This window comes from Orbicella franksi, chromosome 1 (assembly GCF_964199315.1).
Source record: "Orbicella franksi chromosome 1, jaOrbFran1.1, whole genome shotgun sequence".
Classification (NCBI taxonomy): domain Eukaryota; kingdom Metazoa; phylum Cnidaria; class Anthozoa; order Scleractinia; family Merulinidae; genus Orbicella; species Orbicella franksi.
This window is the reverse complement of record NC_138145.1, coordinates 42,032,796-42,053,154: the sequence shown is the minus strand read 5'-3', so window position 1 is coordinate 42,053,154 and position 20,359 is coordinate 42,032,796. Positions and strand designations below refer to the sequence as shown.

Genomic DNA, 20,359 nt, shown 5'->3' with positions numbered 1-20,359 from the left:
CATTATGGGAATTACCGCTAGTCACAAAAGTAGATAACACTGGCGCGGTCACTGGCGCGGTCACTGGCGCGGTTAATAAAAACATGGCGACGAATAATTGCGGAGTCGTGATCATTTCCTTTGCTTTGCTGTTTATATTTCCCACGAATGCCCTCGATAATGGCTTAGCTATCACTCCACCAAGTAAGTAGCTACTAAGGCTGATTTGTTAGTACCATACACACTCACAGATAGAAGGATTTTTTTTCGCGGCACGCGTACGTCTGAGCTTGCATGTAATTCATTTAAACATTTGTAAAAGTTCTATATAGCTTACGGTTTATATTGCACGTAGCAAGTGCGGTAGATAGACATTTTGTGTTATGATAAGTTCATTCCTATTTTATGACTCCAAAAAAGAAAAAAAAATAATAATAAAAGATAGGGGCTAATGGAAGCTGGCTGACGATCGTTTGCAGTGTGCGCCAGCTTACATTTTCCCGAGTTGTAAATATGCTTTTTTAAAATCAATAATATCAAACACTTACGCAAATTAATTTTTTTATCAATGCACACTGCACACTTTTTCGACTAGCATGGAATATTCTGTTGATAAATACTGTTTGGCATCTATCAACATGTTTCGATAATTACAACAAAGTAAACAATAACAAACTCCCCTCACACTTACGTCAGCTAGGGCGAATCTTCTGGTCGTCTAGACATGTTGTCAAATGAATGAGTTGCCAGTAATCGGATACCCGTGTTTGCGCAAAGAACTCAGGGATCGTCAGGGGGCAAACATTGCAAGTTGCTAGAAGGAAATGTATGGCGAAAAGTTGTTTCGACACCCAAAAACATGGTTTTGGGGAGAGATCAATGCTTTTCCACCATTGTTTTATCGCAAATGGATTTTGGCAATGTTGATACATGGAAAATGTAAGTTTTTGTGTGAATAACCATGAAATAAGTGATAAAATTTACCAAAAAACTCCCTTTTGCTTGCGTGAGGTTTATTGTGAAATGCATTGAAGAGAATATTGAAAATTTCAATACACGCCTGATCTCGAGAGGTTACCTGGAGCAAATGGGCTTAATGGTAGAAAAGACCCTCTGAGAAGTTATATATGAAGACAGAAAAGAAGCTCTAAAACAGAAATCGAAAACTGCAGAAAAGGAACTACTACCCTTTGTGTCGGGCAATTTCACTCAATCGTCAATACCAAACTTTGGAAAGCATAATCACGCACAAATGGCACTTTTAAATACAAATGCTCGGAGATATATTCAAGGAGCCACCCTTGATCTGTTATAGAAAAGGAAAATCACTGAAATACGTGCTTGTAAAAGCAAAACAAAGGTTTTGAGCAACACAGTAGCCACACAGCATGAGTCGTGCATACTCACTTGTCATTAAATCAACCTCAGACAGTACAATGATCGCCACTGAGCTTATTTCCAGTAATATTTGTATGACTGAGCTTTCAAATAGGCCAAAAGTATCCTGTACACAACTTAAAAGGCTTTACTGGGTTATTTCCTCTCGATTTATACCTAATTAATTTTGTATATTTTCAGACCGTTACGCGATGTAAATTTCACAATAAACCTCACGCAAGCAACAGAGTTTATCAGTAGATTTTGTCACATATTTCACGGTTATTCAAACAAAAACTTACATATTCCACATATCAATATTGTCCAAATCATTTCGCGATAAAAACGACGGCGAAAAAGCGTTGATCTCTCTCAAAAATCCTTTTCTTGTACCTTGAAACGACTTTTCGCCATACATTTCCTTCTAGCGACTAGCAATGTTTGCCCCCAGATGATTCCAGAGTTCTTTGCGCAAACACGGGTATCCGATTACTGGCAACTCATTCATTGCTCAGATTAATCTAAAAATACTTGAAAATAAAGAAGAATTGTGATTTATGGTGTTTATTTCATGGAATACATGAACCATAAACCTTATCATGATTTTGGAAGCCTACTTGATTAGTAGGTGTCATGCATCAGAAATTACAGTGTCTGTACATGGGAATTCGTTGGCAAATAATTACTTAAAAGTTGACATCTGAACAATAAATGAATATCAAAGTTAACTAGACAAAGGATTGCATTGACCAATTTTGAGGGATGCCGCTGTATAAGAAAGCATCCCGTCTAATTTTCAATTTTCTTTACATTTGTCTATGATTTTTTTCCACCGAGTGGCATGGACTTGTAAGCTGCATAAAAGTTCACAGAAAAATTTTAGACAAATGTATGGAAAATTGAAAACATGACTGGATGCTTTCTAGCACAGCTACACCCTAGGATCGTTACTTTGGTATTGATAAATTGTTCAGAATTTCATTTTTTAAGAATATTGTTTGCGATCAAATTTCCAACACTGTTACCTACCTGTCAAGATACCAGGTCTACTGTTTATGTTTATAAGCAAAGGTTTTGTAAAGCACAAACAAGTAAAAACTAGCGTGGCAAAGAAGTACTGGTGTAATCCATAATCCATGGAAAAGAAGTATCAGTGTAATCCATATAAATATTATTTTCCTATCTGAATTGTGTTGGACTGGTATAGTCTACGAGGGTCTATTGTTGAGGCTGGGAGCCTGATCCATTTTAAGAGTGCACTAAAGTGCTTCTTTAGTATACATTAATTGTTTGTCAGTGACCTGATTCACATTTTTGTAAATTAAGTTATTTTATATTCTGTTTTATATATTTTCATTGTACATAGTTTATATCTGTTTTATCCTTTTATTTAGGTAAATGTCATGCGGTCGACCTCTAGTTTTTCCTTTTCAAGATATGCTTTTTCTTGTATTTTATTTTCATCATTTTGAAGGAAACACATCATCTACCGTTACCTTTATTGAACATCAAGAATCTCCTCAATTTCTTTATATCGACATCAATATCTCTCTCCAAGGGAGAGATGCCTTAAACTTAGTAAATTTTATTTTATCAATGAGGTAGAAGTTAGCTATTCTTATCATAAGTCAACATACTCTGCATGTTTTACTTCTAGTGGGATGGATGGCTTGGGAGAGATTCCGCTGTAACATAGACTGTGAAAATGATCCAGATAATTGCATCAGGTAATAGACATATGATGCATTATGTAACAGGGAGGGAGTGGGGAAAGGTACATCAAAAGATTTAGCAACTGTAGGATTTTTAGAACATAGTTTTGAAACAATTCTAGTGGTAGCACACACTTTTTATAATGTTTTCTTTTATTTTAGTGCACGGCCCCATAAGCTTACAGCTTTATCGCTACTATGAATAAGTAAAGTTTATATGTATTTTTCCTTTGGATATCCATAAATTTTTTATTTTATTTTTAATATAGTTCTTGTTTTCATTGGCACGTTATAAAAATAACATAGCAAAGACTTGATAAGCTATGTATGTATGCTAAGTGAGAAGCTCAGACCAAACATTGTTTACCTCAAGGCTATGGTTAATAGAGAAAATATGTGCACTGATTGGTTTAAAATTGTGTTTGTATTTAACAATCAGATTATGAGCTTGAGATTTCTATTGCAAAATAATTGCACTGTTTTAGTATAAGTCTGCTAGTCATTCAAAACTTTATCTAAATCCTCTTCCCAGACACATTGAAAACGCCAAGAAGCGGACGTCATTTTGTTAACAAGGGCACACTACTAAGCTGCTCACTATCTATCACAGAATAGATAGTGAGTAGTGTAGCCAATCAGAGCACGGTATTCTGGATAGAATGCTAGTAGATTTAGACTAAAACTTGATAGAAACACAGGACCAGCACAAGCTTTTGACCTAATGATGGTGTGAACATTTTGATAATCAAAGTAAACAAGTTGTTTTCTTTTTTCGTCATGGTATTTACTAAAAGAAGTAGAAAACATGTTCTCTGTGTTGCTCTTGAGTTATAGAAACACTACAGATGAAGTTTGGGAGAACTTGAAAAAACTGTGGAAACACTTGAATGTGCTCTCACAGCATTTCTCGTTCTCCCAAACTTACTTTAACTTGTGTGTCTATAACTTGATCAAAACACAGTACATATTTTCTATTTCCTAAATGAAATACTGCTGGGTGAAGATAAGATAAAATAAGAAAGGGCTTAAGACATCAAGAAATAACTGTCTCAACTCAAGTTGGATACTCTATCCACTTAATATGACTAATAACTGCACTTATTTCATCTGACTACTGACAGTAAAAATTAATGAAATACCTTTCACAGTCTTAATAGGCTGCCACTTGTGTTTACTAGGGGTGATGAAAAAAAAAAAAAAAAACCCACACAGGCTACATGTGCCTTCAGTCACATCAGGCGTCCTCTGCAATGACTTTCTTCTGTCCTCAGGGTGGCCGTGTGGGGAGGTTGAAATTTATACAAGTATTTTAATGTGACACCAATGCTCGTTTTTGTCTTTCGTTCAGTGAAAAGTTGTTCATGCAGATGGCTGACCATATTGCTGAAGATGGCTTCAAAAAGGCTGGTTATGAATATGTCTGTATTGACGTAAGTGAAAAGCCAGATCCTTTTGCTATTACGTACAGTGGAACCTCTTTGAAACTCTTTGATGAATCTTCAGGGCTTTGGAGGTCCTATCACATGGTAGCAATATCTTTCTGCCAATCATTTCTGATGTTGCATTTGATGTATATTTCAGGATTGTTGGACATCCCACAATCGCACTTTAGAAGGTGACCTTCAGCCAGACCCTAAGAGATTTCCAAGTGGTATAAAGAAGCTTGCTGATTATGTAAGTACACCTCATTCTGATGTACAAGTGGAAAACTGTCAGACATTCCTCCTCTCCAAAAAGAGCAACAACAACAATCTTTATTTGGTTCCTAAATTTTCATTTTTACAGTTAGACAGGCCCACAGATAGCTAGTGCTAGTCTAGACGGGTCAGCCTATCAAGATCTAATTAAAAAAGTTTTTATTAATAAATAGATTACAACAAAAAAGAGCATTAGTTCCTCTTTAGCGTCTCACTTGTTTTTGAACCAAAAATACCATAATCTATATTCTATATTATTTTATACCTTGCTCAATTATGTTTTCATAATAGTTTTGATTATATTTGTAGATCCATTCCAAAGGCCTCAAGTTTGGATTGTATGCAGGTAGTTAAATACAAACATAGTTACTGAGATGCAGTAAGTAAATGTAATGGAAATTTTTAAAACCCCACATTTAATTCATGACCTTATTATTGCAAACAACAGAAGATAAGAATCAATTTCATTGGTGTATAAACTGTGAAACAAAAAAAGAACAATATATTTTTTTGTGCTTAAAGTTACAATTTATAAACAATTACTGGATAAGGTTTTTTTGTGATAACCAGAACATTCAACTAGGTGAGGTGAAGCTGAAGCCGAAGGCTGATGCTGATAACACTTGGTGAGACCTTGATTATACTAGATGTCACAAAAACCAGATTCAATAATTGTTTTATTATGTTGTTACAAAGAACTTAGAATGCTGTGAGCTAAACCAATTTGGTCAGCATGCTGAATGGTCTGAATGAAGACTTCATCCATTACTTAAACTTTAATTTATCTTTCCCTCACAGATTTCCATAATTGACATGGCATTCTTTTAATACCCCCCTTGGCTACTTTTGTGGGTTTTTGGATATTTTCTATGTCAACATTGGCCAACCTTATCTACTGCACGTTTACCTTATTTCATGAATCAATTTGGAAAAACCTTTGTAGATACATGTATGCCCTCATTCTCAGGTGAAAAAATATCCAGAGTTCTTTTCAGCTCACAAAATAAGGATTATGACTTCATTAGATAATGATAGTTAATAGTCACGGGCTTTGTTTTTACCTTTGCTCGTTAAAAAAAAGTGATACTTATATAAAACTGACTGGTTCTTACATTCACTTAGATTATGGTAGTCACACCTGTGAGCATTATCCAGGGAGTATAGATTACATCCAACAGGATATGCAGGTAGGTGAAGCCCTGTTACCTAGTTTTAGACTAGTTTTTACTTGAGTAACAAAAGAAGTATGTGTCTGTTTCGTTTACTTTCCTGTGGTAGTGGTTGTTCTAAAAATCTCACGCCACTGTCTCAACCTTTTAAAAACTCATTTATAATTCGTAAAGTTTAAACAAAGGAAATTGTGACAGTTACAGTGTTTGGATATCTAAACTTAATTTACATAAATTGTCACGATCTTACCTCATTGTTTTCTCCTTAGTTTTAGTTTTGATTGAAAAGATATTTCAAACACTGAAGATAGTGTTTTACAACATTTCGACATTGTTTCAACTCTCTTCTCAGTGTTTGGAAATGTGTCAGACAAAGTCTTTCATGTTTGATACATCAAAAGTAAACAAAAACCTATGGTGACTTAACATCTGCCAACGCAACGCAACGCAACGCAACGCAACGCAACGCAACGCAACGCAACGCAAGAGGGTTGGTGGTCAGTCGGGCCAGTACAATGAAAAAAAACTTAAACTACAGTGAAACTCCGCTCTACGGACACCCGCTTATAACGGACAGTTTTCTTTGTCCTGAAAACTAAAAAGCTAATATACTTTCTCTTAAATTAGCCCGCTTAATACGGACACCCGGATAATGCAGACACTTTATCATGTCCCTTTGGTGTCCGTATTAACGGGGTTCGACTGTATCTTTGAGGTTTTAGTTGCCCGCAGTAAAATACAGTGGCATTAGGAATAATCTGCTCTAGTTCAGGTTGATCACATGGGTTTAATGATGCTACTATTTTTTGTCTCAGCGGTTTGCTGACTGGGGTGTGGATTACCTTAAGATGGATGGTTGTTTTGCTGATCCCCTGACATTTGATGAGGGCTATCCGATGGTGACAAGAGCGTTGAACGAGTCAGGGAGACACATTGTCTTCTCTTGCAGCTGGCCTGCTTATCAAGTGTGGGGAGGAATGAAGGTAAAACAATGTCTTCTTAAATTCTCTTTACATGCATATTCACAGTTGAGTTGACTCCTGAGAACTCGAACTTTCGAGGGAAATTGAAAAAAGGTTTGAGTTATCAGGAGTTCAAGTTATCGGAAGCCGAGAACACATGTCCATGACAATAACGGAAAAATAACTTTTTTTACCACAATTGTTACTAATCTCGCAATCTGATTGGCTAATTTGCCGTTGTCAATAAGAGTCCAGACAACGCTGCTCGCGTCAATGTGTCACGCTCTGAAAAAAACATTTTCTTTGACGTTTTATATTGTGGTAAAAACAAATCGAATGTGGTTTAGCGTTGTCTGTACTGTGCATCGTCACAGTGGTCAGAATTTGATGTTGACTCACTCAGCTGCGTCACAACATTTTGACCACTGTGATGACGCATATCGTTGTCGATAAGAGTATAGACAAAGCTAAACCACATTCGATTAGTTACGTTTAATGTATTTCTGTTCATACAGTGTGCTTTGTCATAAAATGTTATTACAGAGAAGTTCGGTGAAAATGAAATACATAATGCCCTTTTTGAATTACTGTATACATGTAAATAAGAAGGTAACGTAAGAAAAGCAAAGCAGCGGGGGAAGTCCAGGCACTGCAATGTTTGCAGGTTTCAAAGAGAAAAACGTCAAGCTTCTGCCACAGAGTTCTGTTTTTATTTTACTTGTCACTTATTGGCAAACATAGTTTGAGTTATTGAGGGTAAAATTATATCGAAAATTACCTGAAGGGAAATGAAAATTGCTTGGAGTTAGCGTAGGAGGTTCGAGTTTTGGAGGGTTCGAGTTACCAAGGGTAAAATTGTGCTAAATGTATGATAGAAACCCAAGGGAAATCGATTTGGTTCAAGTTTACACGTAGTTGGCGCGAAGTTCGAGTTGGCAAGGGTTCAAGTTATCGCCGGGTCGGCGGTATAAGTTCTTGGGAGATCTTGGCTGTACATCAACAGAATGTGAGCACGGTGCCATGCCATGTCATGTGATCACTTCTACTCACTACGTTCGGAGGGCTCGTTACATGTACTTTCGCGGAGACGCTCCCTTTGGGATTTATTAGCACCCACAATTTTTTTGACGTTTCTTTCGGGGGGTCGCTACTTTCGGAAGTTTATGGTATGAACTAAAGAATTAAATGAGATAACAAGCAGTGAAACTAGAATGAAGTGTGCTTTCCACGATCTCATGAAACTGTTAATTTTAATTAATTACCTAATTAATCATAAATTGATAAAAGAAGATTTGCTGAGAATTTTGTGTTCTCTTTTTAGCCTAATTACCAGCTCATTGCAAAGCACTGTAATTTGTGGCGTAATTACAATGACATACAGGTGAGAGGAATCTATTTTGTCATTTTTTAGGTTATTATGAAATGAAATAATTTATCATAGATAGACAACTGCTGGTTTATAAATATTGAAAAATGTATTTGTTTAATAAATACAGTTTGATCCTGGTAAAGTATTTCCAATGCCCATTACCGTAAATCCTCAAATTAGCGCCCGGGGCGCTTATTTCAAATTTAGGAGAAGATGGGGGACGCTTATTCAAGGGGGGCGCTTAATCGAGGGGGACGCTTATTAAATTATTCCCAAATCATGGCCTGACATGATCATTTTTTAATACATCATATCCGCATAAACAGCAACATTAGCTGTTTATCAAAATAAAAAGCTGATCCTAAAGTTTAAATCGCGGCACCGTTAGTACTTGTAATTTTTTTCCAAACTTAACGTGTTCACAAACTGAAACAATGCACAAATCTAATACTACACGAAGAAAACTATACATCCTTTGTTGTCACATTACTCTTCCACGAAATGGGGAGAGGGGAGGGGGCGCTTATTCGAGGGGGGGGGGGGGGCGCTAATTCGAGGATTTACCGTATTTCGAATTCAAATTTCAATTTCCTCTTTTGCTTCTTTCGTGCTCTCAAAACTTCCTCTGTGCATTATGGCTAGATGACGAATCCCAAAGTATGAATCAATCGTATATATCACTAATAAATTAAACAAGAAGCTTGTAAAGAAACTTGAAACCGTGCGGTGAAATTTAATATACATTATCTGGAATTGATAGAAAAAAAAATCAAAGTCGGTCAAATTTCATTGAATGATCAAATGTTACATTGTTCCAAGTTTTGTCGAGAAGTCGGCCGAGTGGGAGCCTGGTTCTGGGCGCAAGTGAGTTCAAAGTACGGAACTTGATATAGTGAACGGGTCATTTTGCAATTTATGTGCGTTGGCTGTTGGGCTGGCGTTACATATCTTCGCTGCACAGTGCTGACGAGCCCCAAGAAGGGCGAAACAGCTCTCCAGTGTTGCGATCCTACTTTTTTGGTGTATCGAAACGTTTTTCACGTAGTATCAGCGTTACAGTTTATTGTTTGTCTTCATACAATTTTGTTTTTGGCTGATCAGATCTCTTGTAGATCCTACACTGGCAGCGTTTATCGTATGCGGTCCCTTGCAGTTTTTGGTTTCTGGTTCTGGTCACCGAAGAGCGAAGCAAGAAGTACGCTTGACCCAGGGTCGCGCGGTTAATAAGATATGCCAATACCAGTTGGGCATCTTTTTGATTCTGACAATGTTGTACACATATTTATTCTTTGTAGGACTCATGGTACAGTTTAACGAGAATAGTTGAATGGTACGGCGATCACCAAGATGAAATGATACCAGTTGCTGGCCCAGGACACTGGAACGACCCTGATCAGGTATGCGAGACCTTTAGTGGAATGGACTTGAATGTCCCCACCCCCTCACCATCACCCCATGAAGACGTATTGTGGGGAATTAGCACATGGAAGAGACAAGAATTTTGTAACGCAAACTAAATTATATGTAACTAAACGGTAATCTTGAAAGTGTTGACATGATGGAAGACTTTGACAACTTTTCGAGTGCTTTTTGATCACGTGACATTGTCCTATGATTCCACTAGAGGGATTTGAGCCCGAGACCTCCGGATTAAAAGTTCAACACCCTAACCACCAGGCAACTCCACCCCCCCCCCCGCCCCCCTTTTCTTCCAGATATAATTAGGAACAAAATGTTAGCATATAATAACAATGAAATGTAATGTTACTTTTAATATTTTTGATCAATGACTAGTTAATGTTTTGTGTTAAATTCAGCTGCTGATTGGAGATTTCAGTCTAAGCTATGAGCAATCCAAGTCACAGTTTGCACTCTGGGCAATTATGGCTGCTGTAAGTTTAATGTTTTTGTTTTGCTTTTGTTTTTGGAACTGGCTGGGAAAATTTAGAATTTGAGCATCATTTAAATTTGAATTAAATGTTATATTATTTTGGCGTGTCGCGTTAAATCCAGGAATTAAGTTCGACAAAAGCACGGTAGAAGCGCGGCACCGAATAAAACTTTTGAATTAAGTTCAGCAAGCAATTAGTTCGACAAGCTCTGCCATGCTACACGACTTTGGCACGGCAGCGGTTCAAACGTCGTGCTCCTGTCGCGCCAAACAAAAATTCAGTAATTACAGGGTTCGTACAGGTCATGGAAAACCTGGAAAGTCATGGAATTTAAGAATTTCATTTTCCAGGCCTGGAAAGTCATGGAATTTAATTGTCAGTCCTTGAAAGTCGTGAAAAATTAAAGTTTCGTTTGATAGTTTAGTTACTGCAGATGACAAGGCAAGGGAAATGTAAGATGAGTTGAGCAGGTTTCTGAAGTACCAAAACAAAGCAAGTGAAAACTGCTCTAAGAATGACTATAAGTCAATGCATGGTTTTAAAATGAGTGTCCAAAGTCATTTGAAAAAAAAAAAAAAAAAAAAAAATAGAGACGTTTAGCACAAGGGTTTTCGTGTCAACGGCAAACCGCGAACGGCAGTTTCAGGTTAGGGGATTTAGCTTTTGACGTTTGTGGCCTCTATTGGTTTAACTACGGAAACATGAAAGAATTCTCTCTCTTGAAGAGGCCGCCATATTTGAATTTCCAGACAACAGCAGTGTTTGATTTTCAAACGGTTCGCTAAAAACTACATCTAAACCTGTCCTAAAAAGACTGGTTCATATAATTTTCTCAATGGTACGTTGCATTAACAGACATTCAGGATTAAAACGTTCAGGGAAATCACTTACATGAAAACCTTCTTCTCGGCGTTAAAACCCGTGTTGGGGATTCCAAACGTGACTGCAGAGCTTGGTCACGTGATTCCTAGCGGTTTGCCGTCCGAGTTTTGCGTTAAAAACCGTAGTGTTTAATGTTACTAACTTCTGTTTTACAACACTCCCAACTGTGAGTTGTTTTAAAAGTTGCATTACTTACTGGACTAATCAGATGCGAAACGAAAACCAATCACACCTTGGTGTGCGTTTTCATGCTCTTTGGTCGGGACATGTGCAGTTGTTTCATGTTTTTATAGTTTCATTTTGATGTTTGTGCATGTTTCGTGTGATTGTCTTGAATTTGGTTTGATAATCAAATGAAAACTGGTCTTCAACATGACAAAGAGACACTTAATCTAATTCACCACTTCCTAACCTTTAAAAAGGTTGCCATTGTGTGTACAAATTCTAGAACAAGTTTTCAAAGTGCAAATATATGAAGATCACATAAAATCACATTACCGCATTGCTTTTCACACCAAATTCTCATTACCAGAACGTCTTGTTCTACTGGCCAAAAAAAAAAAACAGAGGGAAGCAACGGCTTAGGGAGTGAGACTGGTTAGAAAGCAACAACCTACATTTAAGAATTATTGGACGAGGTTGAGCAAAATATCGTGATTTGCCAGTTGCGAGCAGATCAATTATTTGCGGCAAATAATTGATCTGCGAGACACTGACAAATCATGATATTTTGCAATAACCGAATTCAATAATTGTTTTATCATTCGATCACCAAGTTTGTTTTCGTATTTTAATCACTCTCCGACATCTCAGGGAAGCGAGCTGCCATTTTTTCAGACAAGAGCGTGGCTACAATTACGCATGAGTAGAATATTATTTGCAACAAAACACATTTAGACGGTACTACGCATGAGCAAACCATTATTTGTAGGCAGTTATTTGTAGGTCACGTGGTGGGATCTCGGCCAATGAGAAGGAAGGAAAAACTGCATCGACTGGTAATCATAGTTACTCAATGAGCAGATACAAGGGAGCTCTGGTCGCTTAGCAACTTGTACTTTTTCTCGTAATCAATTTATCCTTACAGGTTTTAAAACGTTTTCTTGTTACTTTTAGAGGAAGTACTTTACTAATTGCTTTTTTTTGGTGTTAATTTTGGCCTGTATATGAATACAACAAACTGGTGTTGAATTAGTTATTGTTAATTGTTAATTGTTAATTTTTTATTTGTTATTCATTAATTATATGTTGCTTTCTCCCTAAAGCCACTTATGATGTCTAATGACCTGCGCAACATTGCTCCATGGGCCAGAGAGATTTTATTGAACAAGTAAGCAAGTGAATTTGCTATAGCTAATCAAGAGCCATTGGGTTTATTAGAAGAATTAACTCTAGTATACGTTTTATTTTTTTCCAACAGGGAGGTGATAGATGTTAGTCAGGACAAACTGGGAAAGATGGGACGACGAGTGTCCCAGGTAAGCTTTACTATGTAAACTGGCAGCTTTAAATTTTACAAGATAAGATAAACTTGAACATTTTGGCTACAGACCTTGCAAAAAGGTAGAGGTCATGGAAAAAGTTGAAGAGAAACTTCAGTGGCTTTTATGCTGCTTTTTTTTTAGGCTAAAACAGTTCACAAATTATTTAAAACCAAGCAGAACAAAGCACAGCATAGTATAACATAGCACAACATAGGATAAGGTAGCACAACATAGCGCAACATAGAACAACATGGCACAACATAGCGCAATATGGCACAACATGGCACACCATAGCGCAATGTGGCACAACATGGCAGAACATAGCGCAATATGGCACAACATGGCAGAACATAGCGCAATATGCCACAACATGGTATAACATAGCGCAATATGGCACAACATGGCACAACATAGCGCAATATGCCACAACATGGCACAACATAGCGCAATATACCACAACATGGCACAACATAGCGCAATATGCCACAACATAGCGCAATATGCCACAACATGGTACAACATAAGGCAACAAGGCACAACATAGTACAGCATGGCACAACATGGCACAACATAGCACAACATGGCACAAGATGGCACAACGTAGGGCAACAAGGCACAACATATAACAACATAGCACAACAAAGCGCAACGTAGAACAACATGACACAACATAGCGCAACATGGCACTACATGGTGCAACATGGCACAACATGGCACAGCATGGCACAACATAGCGCAACATGGAACAACATGGCACAAGATAGATCAACATAGCACAAACACAAAATAGGGCAGCATGGCAGAACATAGCACATTATAGCACTACATAGCACAACATAAAACACCAAGGTACAACATGGCACAACATAGGGCTACATGACACAACATAGAGCAACATAGCGCAACATGGCACAACATAGGACAACATAGCATAAACACAAAATAGGGCAGCATGGCAGAACAGAGCACAGCATAGCAGAACATAGAACAACAAGGGACGAAATGGCACAATATAGGACAACACTGCACAACATAGCACAACATAGCACATTATGGTACAAGATAGAATATTATAATACATTATAGCACAACATGGCACAACATAGGGCAACATAGCACAACATAGCACAAGATAGGATAACATAACAAGAAGATCAGAACACAACTAAGGCGATCAAAACAGAACTAAGGAGATCAAAAAACAACTAAGCAGACCAAAACCCAACTTAGCAGACCAAAACACAATTAAGCAGATCAAAACACAGCTAAGCAGATCAAAACACAACTAAGGACATCAAAACACAACTAAGCAGACCAAAACACAACTAAGCAGATCAAAACACAACTAAGCAGATCAAAACACAACTAAGCAGATCAAAACACAAGTAAGCAGACCAAACACAAGTAAGCAGATAAGGAATTATGGGGTTTGTTGAATGTCCTCCTGCTGTTAAACGAATACTGGGACCTCCGTTTTTATTTCAAAATTTTCGTTTTCTTGACCAACAGGTAAAGTTTGAAAGAAAATCTAATATTAGTTCTATTTCGATGGAATTACCTGACGTAGCTGTGAAATCTGAAACAATTCAGGCCTGAAGGGGATTCGAACCCATAACCTCTGCGTTATCGTTGCAGTGCTCTTCACAACGGCTTTCTTGTATCTGAATGAAATGATCAATTGTGTCTTCATAGCTTTCTCAGCAGTTCAAATATATGATATTTGATATATTCAAAAATGAAAACAACATTACAAAGCACTTTTGTGTTTTCGTGTTTTTGTTTTTAGTTTTTCTTTTTACTTTTGGAAGTCATCCTTATGAGAATGCCCTTGAAAAGAGAACAACTCTGTCTCGTGTTATTTGTTTCTGATTTCGTGAATTTATTGTTTTTCAGAGCTACAGGGAGTTCACTGAAGTATGGTGTCGACCTCTGTATGACGGATCAGTAGCTGTGGTTCTTTTCAGTCGCAGAGCAAATCAGCCTTACCCAATAGCGGCTTCCTTTAATGAGGTATTGCTTCTAGACCGCATTTACATGTATTCTAACTTCCAATTGAAAATCAGGGAAGCCATGCACATCCTTTGGGCGCATTCCTCTTTAAATTCCCAGGTCAGACATCTTAATTGATCCCTTTCATGCTAATTAGTCTCCTTTCTTAGCTTGAATAGTTTTACCCGTTTTTTTGGTTCGCGCCTTCATCCTTAGTTATTCTTGTTAATATCTCACTTTGTTATACTATTTATTGCAAATATTTTCATTTTATTTCTCACTGTACAACTGACGATGGATGATGTCTCATCCAAAACATGTATTTTTTTCATTTAAAATGAACTTCAAAAACATCGTGTGGTTCATCAAAGCGATATATTAGATTTCAAAGTAAACAGAATTTTCAAATGTACAGCCGTAATTTGCCTTTAAGGTCATTCCACTGAAATAGAACCTGCACTGAGATTTTTTGTGAAACTTTGCCTATTGATTGTTTACATTATAGGAACTTAAATTTTGAAATAAAAATGAGGGGTCCCCATGTTCGTTTAGGAGCAACAGCACCTTGTTTATACCCTTATAATAGCACCATGATTGCAGTCACGATTGCTTACTAAATTCACGTTTCCGACTATTGCTTTTTGTTCTACACTGAGAATTGGTCCATATTTATTTTACACAGAGAAATTTATTACTCAATTCAAAACAACAGAAAAAAAGTGATAGGTCACCATACTAGTTTGCGAGAAACTGACGATTTACCTCTATGGCGAGGTTCAACTGTGAAGAAAAAGCCGCCATTTGGTATTGCGCGCGCTCTAATCACGCGTGAAATTATGCGCAGTAGGGATGCGCAATGCCATACTGGGGAACGACCTTAAGGTGAACAGGGTTGGTGCAGTGACGAGAGCGCTCGTTTCTGACTTATGTGGCCCAGTTTGGATTCTAGCCCAATGACAATGCTATATATGGGTTGATTTTTTTTTTGTCGATTCTCGCCTTGTTCCGAGTTTTTTTCTCTGGGTAGTCTGTTTCTCCTCTCTCGACAAAAAACAACATTTCCAAAAAATTCCAGCTAAAGGTAATATGGCTTCCTTTCCAAATATTGTTATTTAATTTGTAATTTCATTTGGGGAATCCTTCATTGCTGTGCGGTAAAGTTCTCTTAACCCTAAAAAAGAAAGTGGTCTCTTTTAAGAAGAGTAGAACAAAACCACACCACGATATTCCCCTTAATACCCCTGAGTGATCATTAACTACTTCTTCTTACAATATCAGTATTTACCAAGCAAAGGGTCATGAGATTAGAAAGAGTCATCAAGTATTGAGTAAATCGTTTTGCAATTGATGTACCCCAAGTTCTCCAAACTGGCTGCCATAACAATCTTGCAACAATTAGATCAGAAATTTCGATTTTGATCCTCTGACTATATTTACGTTTGCCCAAATAATTGAAGCCTGGATTATTCGCCCGGTTATACTCGTCTGAGATGCCAATCTCAAAATGCCGTCTTGATAACGTAATCTATAGTTATCTATGCAGTGTATTTGATTGGTTATTCAGTGCTTGGTAGCGAATTTTTGTTATGTATCTGGTTGCACACTCTAAAATATAATAATTTCAAGTGATTTTCGCTGTGATGTCAATGGGATGTCACCAAGCACAATTTGAATGCAAAATTGTTTTGTTTCTTCCAGGTTGGTCTTTCCACGTCAGAGGCAAAGGTTCGAGATCTCTTTGAACACAAAGACCTTGGAATATATAAAAATAGCTTCAGGGCCAAAGTTAATCCTAGTGGGGTGATCATGGTAAAATTAACTCCCATTCACTATGAGTTGTGATTCAGGCAGTGTTTGGTGCGAAAACGTTTCGGTGAGCGAAGTGAGCCAAGCCATTTTTTTCGATGGTTGTTCAATACACCCGAATTGAATGGAGTCGTCTCTACTCACTTTGAGTGTATTGGACACGGATGGACTCTCGGCACACTCCGCTCGCCCGAGTCCACACTCGACTACCTTCACTCACTGTGTTGCTATTTGTTCTCCCCAGACCGCCCTCGACACATTGCGCACGACCTAGTCCTGGACCATTCCTGGTTCACTCTATTCGCGGGTTTCCTTTTTAGGCTTGGCTCGGTTCGCTCACCGATGTTCACAGGCCAGGCTTCATGTTTTTATATAAACATGTTGTGAGTTTTCAACCGATGTCGAACATATATCCAAAGTTGCTTTTCTTTACTTTGAATTTGATGGAAAACCAAAACCACCTTTCTGTTTTTCAACCTTTGTTCAGTCGCATTTCCTGCATTTAGCGCAGTCACATGCGTTTTCTTGGAGTTTTCATCGGTTCCTTATGTTGTGTAGCCTTGTCGTGATTGGCAATTGCAAACTGCCCTTTTTGCTTAGCCATAAGTAAGCTTTTTTTTGACTGAGTGATACACTGAAGAGCGAAAACGTTTAGCACTAGCAAACATTGCATAAAAATTAACAACCTTGATAAAGAGATTTACACTAACTGTTATAAATGATTTGCAAACGTCTTTTAAGGAGAAAAATGAAAAAGTAAAGTAATACAGTTGTTTATTTAGCTGAACTATCACAATCTTGTTTTTAATTTACTATTTAACCTGCTATTAACTCCGTAGACGTTTTTAGCATTTTATGATTACTGTCAAGCACTTTTAACGTGAGCTTCTGGCTCGAGGGATTTAACAACAACAACAACAACAAAAACAAAAACAACAACAATAATAATAATAACAAGGTTTATTTGTACTTCAACAAACCTAAAGCATTTAAATATACAATATTGATTAAAGTACATGCAGTAGCTGGTCACCCAAACTGAAATAACTATGAAGCTAATCTAGTTGGATGACCACCATTTATTAATTAAAAACTAAAAAGAAAAAAGATACTTAAATTAACTTAATTATTCAAATGTTCGCGCGTTAATTAATAGGTAGAGATTATAAGATTGCACAAGCACTGCCCATTTTATTGACATTAGATAAGTTACTTACTTAAATGTGGTGTTTACTAGTTTTTAGCGGTTTTAGCCTTTATCTGTATTTGATACTTAGAAAGGAAAGTGTTTTAAATTGGACTATGTGATAGTTGCTATAAATAGAAAAGAATAGAAAAGTTGCTTTAAACAGAACAAAATAGAAACTCTTTAATGGATTGACACAAAACTAATTTTGAAAAATGAGAATAACAATAAGAATATGTGATATAGAGTTTAAACAATAGTTTTAGATTGCCTTGTAAACTATGAAAATTCTTGTATGTGGCTAAAAAGCCAGATCGGCTGTAATGTATAACAGTGCTGTATTATTGAAGTGTTTCTCTTTTGACCAAGAAAACCTGTCATCTTTAAATCACTGGGACACTTCCATAAGTGAAATAACTGATCCATTTTTTTGCGAGGGTGACTCAAACTAATTTTTTTCTCCTAAGCAAAGTTACAGCAGCGCAACCCTTTGGAACAGCTTACGCTGTAACATTAGAGAGTTTGGTTCATTAAATCAATTTAAAAGCTTTCTCTATCATAATTTTTAAACACACGGCATTCATGGAAATCAGGTTTATAAGTAGAATATTGTCGTAAGTTAATATAATATTAGGATTAGAATTTTAGGTTTAGGATCTTAGACATTTTATTGGAATGTTTTGTGCCTGATGAATTTTTCTTTTTACCGTGTATAAGTAATGATTAAAGATAAAAATTAAAGCGCCATGTCCCAAACAAAACAGAATAGAAACCTTCATTGCCTTTAAAACTAGTTACTGTTTATAATCGAGTTACTTTGAAAACGTACCTTACGATTTGTCATAATCATCGCACAGAATGGCAATGGGGGAGGGGTGATTACTCAACAAAGTTTTATGCGGAGAGGTTCTACCCAGAAGCTCATACCTCCAGCCTGAAAAAGGACCTCTTTTCTTGCAGACTCCCCATATAGTCCATTTATGTTTTTCCCATTCCTCCCATCTACACATACATCAGTGCTGCATATCCTGAAGCTTGTTTGCTGGACCCCAACACAATATCAGAACGAACCAATGTTGGAATTAAATGGCTATGAAAAAAGGCCCATAGCCGCTTCAGGGTTCCAGATAAGTTTTCAAGGTATGATGCCAATGAGGAACTGATTCCAACGGGTCAATTTCCAATGCTCCCACCAAATCATCATAAATTTTCTATTAATTTGTCGGGTCATGTTGCTGACCTTGTCGGGTGTTTGACCTGAGACCCCTTGCTTATCTGGAACACTGCGCTTTAATAAAATCATGTTTTGAGATCATGATCAATTTACAAGGAAAAAATTTTAAAAATATTTTTCTGGCCTAGTAAAGGTGAGGGCACTCAAAGACGAAACTGCAGAACAACAACCCAGGGCTCTGCTGAGAGTACAAAACAGGGCAGGGTTGGGAGGGGAGAAACACTCCTTCCCCAGCGAGTCAAAGCATTGAATGACGCGACAGCAGTTGACTGTGCAATATAGTCACGCATGCCCCTAGAGGGGACATATTTTGATTTAGCCCCATGACATCTCGGCACATGCGCGGATGTTGCCACGCGATACGTAACGCAACAAGATAATTTAACATTAGATCGTCAGGGGAAAACATAAAAATCCTATTTTACAATAATTGTCTAATTTCTCGCGCGCTGATTGGCTCATTTTTATCATCAGTAAGGGTACAGACAGATAAAATTTTAATTTATGCAAGCTTTTAAGTTCAACTTTCAGCTGTCAAACTGTCAACTTTTTAACCAATGAGATTTTATGGACTTTCTTAAGTAGCCAATCAAAAAGCGAGAAAAGCTATTGACAATGTTCGCGTCATTTATGAATAAAATTCACTTAGTTTTTGTTTACGGCAAGTTTACGGCGTCTTTTCCCCTCATTTATTCCCGGCATTTGACTATTTTGGGGTCTTGTTATTGTAAAAAACAAATTGACGTCAGTTTGTTAATTCGCAGGCAAATCAGAAAGATATCAGAACGAACCAATGTTGGAATTAAATGGTTATGAACAAAGGCCTATAGCCGCTTTAATAAAATCATGTTTTGAGATCATGATCAATTTACAAGGAACAAAATTAAACATTTTTCTGGCACAGTAAAGGTAAGGGCACTCGAAAAGGCCAAAAGCATTAGGATTCTCCGAAATAATGGTGCTCGACCCACTTAAAGGATATACAGCACTGGGGAAAAAAGGTAAAAGTAGTGAAGAAAGGTTACTACAAACTGTGAAAATCCAAACATCTATAAACTGTTCTTCGCTCATACCTATAATTGGGGAACTGCTGCCCTTGCAAGTCAGCTCTCCAAAATGTTAACGAGCAAAGATAAACCGACATGCTGACAGACCATATTACAACCTCGGGATACAGGTGAAATAATAGATAAAAACAGGACACTGCTGCCCTTGCAAGTCAGACCCTGCATATGTACATGCAGACGTATAAATCGACACCCTGCTCTACAATGTTACAATTAACTTGATGCAGGAAAATACCAGAAAAATTAGTAGATTGCTGCCCTGGCAGGCCAGCCCCAGTAAATGCAAAAATAGAAGTATACACTGGCATGCTGCTGTGCCACACCACAATACTAATATAGAGTAAGTAAAGTAAAGTAAAACCTTATGTAAGTGTCTGTGTGTTCAGCCTAGATAGACTAATTGGGGACACTAGTGAAATAGCAACACTAATTGACATACGGTACTTAGAAATGTTAGAAATTAAACGGGCGACTGCTGTCCTTGGAAGTCAGTCCCCGTCTAAAATATGTAAAAAATAAAATCCCAATAATACTACTAGTACCTAACTCTGAAC

At 37.3% G+C, this 20,359-nt stretch overlaps 1 protein-coding gene across 1 annotated transcript; it reads left to right on the top strand.

Annotated features, from left to right (window-relative positions):
* Window positions 1-2: 2 nt before the first annotated feature.
* Window positions 3-19,134, top strand: LOC145481711 (alpha-N-acetylgalactosaminidase-like). The gene is made up of 14 exons (XM_081460238.1): window positions 3-183; window positions 3,014-3,083; window positions 4,417-4,498; window positions 4,650-4,742; window positions 5,075-5,111; window positions 5,888-5,952; window positions 6,750-6,917; window positions 8,218-8,277; window positions 9,561-9,662; window positions 10,083-10,157; window positions 12,305-12,369; window positions 12,460-12,517; window positions 14,417-14,533; window positions 16,211-19,134. The coding sequence occupies exons 1-14, from the start codon at window positions 84-86 to the stop codon at window positions 16,352-16,354; spliced, it is 1,236 nt and encodes a 411-aa protein (XP_081316364.1). The 5' UTR covers window positions 3-83; the 3' UTR covers window positions 16,355-19,134.
* The last annotated feature ends 1,225 nt before the right edge of the window (window positions 19,135-20,359 follow it).